The sequence below is a fragment of the Salvelinus namaycush genome, chromosome 3 (assembly GCF_016432855.1).
Source record: "Salvelinus namaycush isolate Seneca chromosome 3, SaNama_1.0, whole genome shotgun sequence".
NCBI classification, from domain to species: Eukaryota; Metazoa; Chordata; class Actinopteri; order Salmoniformes; family Salmonidae; genus Salvelinus; species Salvelinus namaycush.
The window spans coordinates 31,479,562-31,489,791 of NC_052309.1; the positions used below are offsets into that span (position 1 = coordinate 31,479,562).

Here is a 10,230-nt window from a genome sequence, read left to right on the forward strand (position 1 = left end):
TCACCCCCTACTTTGAAACTGTTTCAGATACAATATGTTAGCCATCCTGATCAGCTTCTTTAGCTAGCAGTAAAACAGACATAACCGCCAAATGGCGGGAGATGATGTGTGACGTCCACAGACAGGAGCGAGCTCTGCCTATCCTATTACTTTTTTCACGGCAATACACGAGCATTTGTTATTTGAGTGCAATGAAAATGAATGGAACATATTGGCCATGTTTAGGAGCATCAAAAATATGGCAGGTGACTGACGGATCTACATGTCACCTTGTATCATAAATAACTACTCATTATTATTTGTAGATCAGTCAGTCAGTCACAATTTACCCATGATACATCACAGTTTTGATGCTCTCGAACACAGCCATTGACACATGAAAGGCAGTCATCACTAGTTACCACAACCACAAAGTCCTAATTATGGCTAAACCCTGCCTATTTCTACAATGTTTTCTTAAAATATGATTTTTAACCTAACCTTAATCACATTGCTAACCTTAAATTAAGAAATGAATATTTATGATATAGCCACTTTCTACCTAACTTTCGGCATTCCATTACCTGGCAGTATAAGGTAGAAAAACGCATGTCATGTCAGTGGCGTGAGTAAATTGTGACTGACTGATCTACAAATAATAATGAAATGTAGATTTATTTTTACACATGTCACTGACAGGTAGTTTATTCCCTAAAGTACAACATAATGAAATGTTACAATTATTTGAATCAAATGCATTTTTATCAAACGATTCATGAAATGTTTAAGTTATTGTTAAAAACGTTTAGCTTTAATTGCACAATATTGTCCTGACTAAAACAAATGTGGTCTTTGTTGTAAAATCATCAAATCAAAGGCCTTTTGATAAATTAATAAAGTAAAATAGATTGTTGTTGATCATCAATCATTGATTCAGTTAGATAAATCAACATCAAAAGGTAAGATTTTCTAACATTAATTTGACTGTCAAGTTGTGTCATGTTTCAGTCTCGCCCAACTTCGTGGGTCTCACTGGGTCTGTCGATGCGGTAGACGAACTCGGCAGGCATGAAGTAACCCAGGTATTCCACAGTGTCAGGAGTGGTGTCTATGTAGTAGTGACCACCCTCTCCATGGTGGCTGAAGCAGTGAGTGTGCTCCACACGTAGGTCCAAACCCTGGATAGTAAAAAGCCAGTTAGTAAAAAGTGCAAAAAGAAAAAGTGCAGTTAGGGATCGTAGATTAAGTCTATACTTACGGGGTCTCTGGAGACCATCACAGACTGGCATATCAGTGGTGCGCTGACCTCAAAATGTTTCAGCCATTTGTTAACATCATCGTTGGAGTTGAGTGGGCAGGCTGAGAACTCCCTTGGCTATGCACAGGGTCACCAGAAACACAACAAATGGGATTTGGTAATGCTCTCTGAGGCTTCAGTAAAAAGGCCTACATAAATTCTGACACTGTTGGTGTCCATTGCTGTGGTTTGATGACAAACATGTTAAGTCATGAAAATTAGTTAAGGGGAAATTGCAGTTGCTACATCCTTTTTGGACATATACAGTGCATTCGGAAAGTATTCAGACCCCTTGACTTTTTTCACTGTTACATTACAGCCTTATTCTAAAATTGATTAAATCAAATAAAAATTGTCAATCTACACACAATACCTCAATGACAAAGAGAAACAGGTTTTGCAAATGTATTAAAAACAGAAATACCTTATTTACATAAGTATTCAAACCCTTTTCTATGAGACTCAAAATTGAGCTCCGGTGCATCCTGTTTCCATTGATCATCCTTGAGATGTTTGTACTACTTGATTGGAGTCCACCTGTGGTAAATTCAATTGATTGGACATGATTTGGAAAGGCACACACCGGTCTATATAAGGTCCCACAGTTGACAGGGCATGTCAGAGCAAAAATCAAGCCATAAGGTCAAAGGAATTGTCCATCGAGATCCAAGACAGGATTGTGTCAAGGCACAGATCTAGGGAAGGGTACCAAAACTGAGCAATCGGGGGAGAAGGGCCTTCATACGGGAGGTGATCAAGAACCTGATTGTCAGAGTGACCGAGGTCCAGAATTCCTCTGTGGAGATGGGAGAATCTTCCAGAAGGACAAGCATCTCTGCAGCACTCCACCAATCAGGCCTTTATGGTAGAGTGGGCAGACGGAACCCACTCCTCAGGTAAAGGCACATGACAGCCCGCTTGGAGTTTGCCAAAAGGCACCTAAAGGACTCTCAGACCATGAGGAACAAGATTCTCTGATCTGATGAAACCAAGATTGAACTCTGGCCTGAATGCCAAGTGTCACGGTGAAGCATGGTGGTGGCAGCATCGTGCTGTGGGGATGTTTTACAGCGGCAGGGACTAGGAGACTAGTCAGGATCGAGGGAAAGATGAACTGAGGCAAAGTACAGATAGATCCTTGATCAAAACCTTCTCCAGAGTGCTCAGGACCTCAGACTCGGGCAAAGGTTCACCTTCCAACAGGACAACGACCCTAAGCACACAGCCAAGACAACGCAGGAGTGGCTTCGGAACAAGTATCTTAATGTCCTTGAGTGGCCAGCCAGAGCCCGGACTTGATCTCGATTGAACATCTCTGGAGAGACCTGAAAATAGCTGTGCAACGACACTCCCCATCCAACCTGACAGAGCTTGAGAGGATCTGCAGAGAAGAATGAGAGAAACTCCCCAAATACAGGTGTGCCAAGCTTATAGCGTCATACCCAAGAAGACTGAAGGCTGTAATCGCTGCCAAAGGTGCTTCAACAAAGTACTAAGTAAAGGGTCTGAATACAAATGTAAAATCGATATCAAGTTTTGTATTTTATTAACCCGTTTTCCCTTTGTCATTATGAGGTATTGTATGTAGATTGATGAGGGGAAAAAATATTAAATCCATTTTAGAATAAGGCTGTAACGAAACTAAATGTGGAAAAAGTCAAGGGGTTTGAATACTTTCTGAATGCACTGTACATTGATACAGTGCGTTCGCAAAGTATTCAGACCCCCTGACTTTGTATAAAAATAAATAAAAACAATTTGGGGGGGGGGGGGGGGGGGGGGTTGCCTGTTTCGCATGTTAAAACAAGTTACATATCTTGGTGGTTCCAAACTTCTTCCATTTAAGAATGATGGAGGTCACTGTGTTCGTGGGGACCTTCAATGCTGCATACATTTTTTTGGTACCCTTCCCCAGATCTGTGCCTCGACACAATCTACGGACAATCCCTTCGTCCTCATGGCTTGGTTTTTGCTCTGACATGCACTGTCAACTGTGGGGTATTATGGGGCATTGTGTGTAGATTGATGAGGATTTTAGAATAAGGCTGTAACGTAACAAAATGTGGAAAAGGGAAGGGGTCTGAATACTTTCCGAATGTACTGTATGTACCAATTGACTCTCAAAGAATAACTCAGAATTGCCTCATGAGCTTAGTTCAACTGTCGTACCCCATCAGAACCCAAAATATAACATTATTTTACTCCAATGTTTGTAAACAAAGTAAATGTAAAAACACACTGTATAGCCTCAAAACATGGTTAAAACAAAGGTTTACGTATGTAACCACGGTTATGTGAGCGATTTGGATCACTCCAAAATATTGGTATCACTCCGCGGTGGAGGGATACATCTGAGGTGAGGATTTACTCCTGGGGGGGGGGGGGGGGGGTCATAAGCAGACAGGATAAAAAGGGATGTTCACATGCCTGTCTGACAGAACTTTCGGGAGGAATGAAGGTTTGGGGCAGAGAGATATACTCCGCCCCCCAGGGTCCATCCGGTAGCACTCAGAACTTACCGAAACAGAATGGCGCTCACCCACCCTCTTCATGGAAGTAATCGCTACCAAGAAAACCACCTTCATAGAGAGGTGTTTCAGGGTGGCAGACTCCAACTGTTCGAAAGGCGGCATTGCCAAGCTGAAAGACCACATTCAGACTCGCCATTGAGCGAGTCCTAGCTGGACGCAGGCGACGAACCCCCTTCATAAACCTGGTGACCAAGGGATGGCGCCTCACTGGCCTGTCCATCCATCCCGCATGGTAGGCAGATATAGCGGCCAAATACCCTCTCAGTGTAGAGGCTGCCAAGCCCTCATCCAAGCGAGACTGCAGGTATTGGAGAACATACTGCACCCTGCATGACAACCTCAATACCAGTGCACCAAGAGCAGAACAACCGCCAGCGCAACTGGGGTGCTGGTTACAACCTGCCGCATACTTGCTTTTTGCATGGTGTTCATTACACCCTCCTGTAGTCCTAACATGGACCATTGGTGCCGTTCAGTGGCCAAGCCCACAGACTGAGGCGGTGCGGCCTCAGATGCCACAGAGTTCCCCCGACTTGAGACAGCAGGTCAGGTCTCAGTTGAAGTTGCCAAGGTGTCCCAGACAACCGGGACAGGAGAAGGCTGAACCAGGGTCGTCTGGGCCAGTATGGGGCTACCAGAAGCAGACGATGCTCTGCCATCCTGGTCCTGTCCAGCACAGCCTGAATCAAGGGACAAATGGGGGAATGTGTAAGCTCCAGGCCTGGCCAATCGTGAGCCAGAGCATCCAAGCCCAGAGGCCCTGGTGGCTCCGACATGGAGTACCACAGGGGGCAGTGTGCATTATCCAAGGAGGCAAACAGGTCCACCTGTGCCCTCCCGAACTTGTCCCACAGGTGCTGCACCACCTGGAGATGTAGGCTCCAGTCCCAAGGTGGCAGACCCTCCTTCGAGAGCATAACCGCTGCCACATTTAGGATGCCAGGTACGTGCGCTGCACGTAGACACGCTAGACGTTCCTGAGCCCAGAGAAGGAGCTACCATGCCATAATATGGAGGTGGTGGGACCTCAGTCCACCCTGATGGTTGATGTAAGCCACCACTGTGGTTTTGTTCGTTCTCACCAGGACATGTCTTCCTTTCAGATGTGGAAGGAAAGACTGCAGGGCCAGCAGTACAGCTCAGAGCTGTAGTGTATTGATATGCCTGCCGCTCCTAGGGGGTAGCCAACAGCCGCTGGCCGACCTGTCCTTGGTCACACCTCCTTGGTGACCAGCTCCCGGTGGCACATCCTCAGCATCTCCACCCCATCTGAGAGAAAGGAGTGACAGCGCCACCTCAACAACACCCTGAGGCACTGTGCGGTCACCCGCAGCTGGCGGTGACAGTGGCGCTTTGGGTGCAGCTGGTGGGTGTTGAACCACAGTTGAAGAGGCCAGAGATGGAGCAGGCCCAGGGGAATCAACAACGAGGCCGCCGTCAGCAAGCCCAACAGGCATTGGCAGGTTCCACCTCCATCAGGTCTAGCATCACAAACCACTGGTCCCTGGATACGGCCTGCAACACGTAGAAACCACCTAGTCATTCTAATGTCTCAATCCTGCGGACAACACCCTTGTCCAGAAGTGAGGAAATCTCCAAAGGGTTTTCTTCGGGGGGGCGGGGGGGGGGGGGGGGGGGGTGACACGAAGGCCGGCACCGGAATTGGAGTTAGTACCCCTCGAGCATAGAGGACAACACTCATGGGGACTCCACACAGTCCTCCCACTTTACCCTTTGAGACCGGGAGAAGCGGCCGATGCCGGGGAAGGGTGTGTCAGGGGACCTGCCAGGGCCCGCCTCCTCTGGCACCCCGAGCGCATGGGTCCCCCAGGCATGTCCCTATGGCGGTGACGGTTGCCACCATCACACCTGTCACAAAGAGAAGCCATAAGCTCAGCCAAGCCAACAGAGCATGGGTCCGAAGCCCTGGGAGAGCTTATGTCGTGACCCGCTTGTAGGAATAGGAACCCGGCGAGGGATAAATTACCCAGTACCTCTGCAAAAACCGGGGAAGACCCTTGTGGGAAAAACAGGCTGTTGCATCACCTCACACTGTGCCCCTCCCCGCTGTCATCCCTTAGCACGAGGCGATGGGGCAGGAGAGGGACCCCACCGTCGTTCAGGTGCAGGAGGGGGGGGTTCCGCCCTGGCAGGGGCCCAGCTCTCCTGCAAGGCCTCGCGGAACTCAGCAGAGATGGGGACAGATGGAGAGTCCTCACTGTCCACCAGTTGATCTCCAGTGCAGTGGCTACCCAAGTGAGTAGACCTCTCATAGCCTCTCGAGCCGCTGGGGGCGATGAAGCCCCGCTGGCGGCTTCTGATGACCTGTCAGCCCCGCTCACGTGGTGAACAGTGCCAGCATCGTCCCCCAGGTACAGCCTATCACTGGTCAACAGGGATCAGCTGTCGTTGCCATCGAAGCTATTAACCTCCTGACACAGGGCGTGCACCCTCCGTTCAAGGTGCTACCAGCGGTCCAACTCATGCCCCCATCCAGGACTGGCAGCAGATGGGCTCTGCCTGCAGTGGCTCTGGCCACACTTCCTTGGAGGGGTACTGGGCCCAGTAGGGGGACTAACAGCTCGCTGCCGCACGACTCCTGAGGGAGGGAGCTCGTCCCCAGCCTGAGCCCCAGCCTCGCCGACCTACTTGCGCATGGCATCCAATCGCGCCAGGTGCAGGCGTTCTAAGAACACCACACAAAACAGGCATCCAGTATGGCTCAAACCCAGGCAGTGCATACACGAGGTATGCGGATCCCCAGGGGGATGCCACCATCACACCTGTCACAAAGGGAAGCCATAAGATCAGCCAATCCAACAAGGCCACAGAGCAGGGGTCCGACTCCCTGGGAGAATTATGTCGTGACCTGCTTGGAGGAATAGGAACCCGGTGAGGGATACATTACCCAGTACCTCTGCAAACACAGGGGCAGACCCCTGTGGGAAAAACAGGCAGACAAAAAACAGCAACCAGGTAATGGATTTGATTTGTGTTTTTTGTCAACTGCAATTTTACCTAGCAGGTTTAATATCCAAGCAGAAAACAAAAAACAGCACCATATGATGGAGTAACTCCGTTAAGGAACTCCAAAGTTAATGTGTCAACGTAGTGACAGCCCACCACCATACTCTTACATTCTGCAGAAAGAACAAGAGAACCCTGTAGGGGAATTAGCAGAGAACCCGTGTAGGGTAAGTAGCAGAGAACCCGCGCTGGACAGCATGTTAAAGAAATTCACAACACACACAAGAGAAGCCAGTCGGCAAGTTGTGTAAGGTAAATACAGTTTGTGGCAGCCACCAATATATTAATATGTGCACACAGAGTCGTAGTGTAACGCTAACGAAACACAAGCACGACAAACCACGGGCGGAAGATACAGATCAACCTCACGCAGCGAGTGGAGCACTCAAGAGCCAGCTGCAAACAGCCAGTGAGTATACTTCCACGCAAGATATTACTTACCAGTGACTTACCAAGCGAACTTCAGAAAGTTTGTACCTCAAACCATACGGACGTCCTCCGAGAAAATTAAAGAGAATGTGTGTCGCGGCCATGGGGTCTATATATAGGGGCTGACCCCAGCCATGACACAGGTGTACACGGGAGTAAATCCTCACCTCAGATGTATCCCTCCACCGCGGAGTGATACCATTATATTGGAGTGATCCAATATAGCGAAACATAACTAGTTTTGATATCATAGATGGTCAGTTCTTGCATCCAAAGCTCTGTCTAAGAATTGAGAGTGGTTACATTCCAGGCCCTGCCCTCAGCTTTTAACCAAAACAGTGGCATGGAGTCTGGCTTTGTTGTTGTTTCAACTGCAGATTGCCCCTTTAAGCAATAAGCATGCATTGAGCCTTGAAACCACAATACCATGTCACAGCATCCTGTCAACACAAATATCTGCATGTTTTATGTTTTTACCATGATATGGATCTTGGCCTTCCCTTTCTGGATGAGGAAGGTGCCCCCCAGAGCCAGGCTTTTATCAGGGTAGTGCTCCTCCATGGTCTTCCTCAGAGCACCCACAAGGCTCTCTTCTCCTATTCTCCTTTTGGCTCTCACCTCTATGACCTGACAGTGATAAGAAGGAAAAACTACATTTTCAGCACTGATTACACAACCAGTTCATAGTCACTTTTCTTCTGTTAATATTTGTAGACCTAAAGTAAACCTTTGGAGCAAACACAGACAGGGAGGTCATAATCTGTGTAAACATTATTTAAATCATGAACCTAAAATGCACTTTGTTTATGTAAATGCATAACCAGATGAGGGTATTATTCACCAGGAAGACAAAATAATGAGTAATACACAATGATTAAGCACAATTGAAATGACACTCAGCCCTAAAATCTCATAACTTGTTACGAGCATCATAGTAATACTAGTTATAATTCCAAATATCACACGCACCATTCTCTTACGAGCCAAACCATCCATTTCTTACCTTTCCAGGCTTTCCCTCACATGCATACAAGTTCGCCAGCAGTCCAAAGTCACAGTCTGAGAACTTATCGCTGTATTTCTCCAAAAGACACTGGTTATTATCTGGATTGATGGAGGAAAACCAGCTGCTATTCACTGCAGGCCTTCCCTCAGCTTCAGTGAGCACCAGAGGCATCATCTGGGGTGATGATAATCAAAATGAGATAAGACTCAACATATTGACCAATAAAACAAACTATATTAAACTTAGTTGTGTCTAATTATTATTTAAATGGGAAATTATTAATTATAATTTACTAATTATTATTTAAAGGGGATACCTAGTCAGTTGCGAAACTGAATGCAATCAACTGAAATGTGTCTTGCGCATTTAACTTAACCACTCTGCCATAATGTATCCTATCCTCCCAAAGTTTGTAATCAAAATTGACAACTTTAGGTAGTGTTTCTATTCATGTAATCATAATAAGTCTGACAAAATACTCCATAAATGTATCAAGACAATTGGAAGATAATTCTGACAGTTAACAAACCTCTGCATTCATTCCAACATTTTTGGAGGATACAGCTCCTGCACCAAGAATGAATGCTCCAGGTAGCTCCAATTCCTTTGACACAGTGTTCATGTTGTACTCCTTGAGAGAAATTAGAATTTATATTGGACCAATTGTTATAGCATTCATCTCACATTAGTTTATCGTTATGGCTTTCATTCCCTGTACCTTGTCCACTTTGACCAGGGGGACCAAATAGGGCACTCCCCCCACATCTGTAATGCGAGGTTTTCCACACAACCCTGTCGATAGGTAAAAGAGATACTTTGTTACCATCTCAACCTCTCTGTGGTATAACTGCATAAAAATGAAGAAAATGCAAAACGATACAGTGTTCCAAGAAGTTGCAATGTGTTACCCTTGACGGGAAACTTAAACGGATCTTGAGTGAGGTCTGGACAGTCGACAACACAAACTTGCGCGTCAGCAAAATTGTTCTTCAGCCCTCTCTGCAACACTGTAGTGGCAAGTGGAGGAAATGAAGATTAGAACCAGACAGTTCATTATAATTAGTGTTCAGTAAATCTATGCATAACACTAGGTCGCAATTTCCAAAGTATGTTTTACCGTCACATAATTCCTCCAAAATCGGGACATATAACTGGAACTTTTCAGTCTTTCTGACGTCTGACATTCTGTATCCTGTAGGAATCACAAGCTTCAAGCGACTGAAGAGCACCTGATTGTGAAACACGATGAAGAACTCCTAGAAAAACCTTGGTTGGCCAACTAATATTCTCTGACGTGACGTGACGACGTTTGCTCGTCTCAATTCCTGGTTGACTGTGCGCATTTCATAGAGTTAAGAAAATACTACAATGGCTTTAACCTTCTTATGATGGCGCAAATGTCAACCATGTTGGTCAGGGAGTTGGTCAACCATGAGCTGCCAGTGCTGTGATAAGATTTTGTGTAAAACAATGAATGTGAAGAATTTATCTGCACTGTATGTGTGTGTTAGCTAGCTAGTCAGATAGTTTTACAATAATTAGTCTATATATTTTTCAAATTAACTGCCAATATGCCAACTTTCTATTCAAACAATGCAGTCAATCCACAGCCATACACTTGCTCAAATCAGTTGATGATAGGATTTACACAAGTTGTAAACGCAACAAGTACTGATATTGTATCATATAATAACACTCAGATTACCCCCCCCCAAAAAAAACAGACATTTATGGACTCTTTACATATATTTTAGAGGCTATTTATACAGAACATTTGTATAAAACCCATATAAGCAATATTTATAATTATATGACAATATTTTAGGTTGATTATAATTCCATTACACAATTTCTGATACATCACATGCCTTACCTATATTTTCCTGCATAAGTAAAAGCAGGAAATGCATCACCAATGCCATTCATTCTAGTGAGACTGGTTTTGGATTTCTCCGTGACCA

The 10,230-nt window shown here is 45.9% G+C and overlaps 1 protein-coding gene across 1 annotated transcript; it reads right to left on the minus strand.

The window, feature by feature from the left end:
* Window positions 1-635: 635 nt before the first annotated feature.
* On the minus strand, window positions 636-9,526 carry c3h11orf54 (chromosome 3 C11orf54 homolog). Its single transcript, XM_038975566.1, has 8 exons — window positions 9,387-9,526; window positions 9,178-9,276; window positions 8,988-9,061; window positions 8,799-8,900; window positions 8,267-8,443; window positions 7,741-7,890; window positions 1,238-1,354; window positions 636-1,157 (listed from the first exon to the last, which is right to left on the minus strand). Exons 1-8 carry the CDS (start codon window positions 9,451-9,453, stop codon window positions 984-986), a joined length of 960 nt encoding a protein of 319 aa, XP_038831494.1. The 5' UTR covers window positions 9,454-9,526; the 3' UTR covers window positions 636-983.
* Between the last annotated feature and the right edge of the window lie 704 nt (window positions 9,527-10,230).

Excerpts from the sequence above, each read along its gene's own strand:
- c3h11orf54 (XM_038975566.1), bottom strand. The coding sequence starts at position 9,453 with ATGTCAGACGTCAGAAAGACTGAAAAGTTCCAGTTATATGTCCCGATT. Across the intron at positions 8,444-8,798 it reads ATGTTGGAATGAATGCAGAG|ATGATGCCTCTGGTGCTCAC; the intron begins GTTTGTTAACTG and ends TCATCACCCCAG. Across the intron at positions 1,355-7,740 it reads AGGCCAAGATCCATATCATG|CCAAGGGAGTTCTCAGCCTG; the intron begins GTAAAAACATAA and ends CCCTGTGCATAG.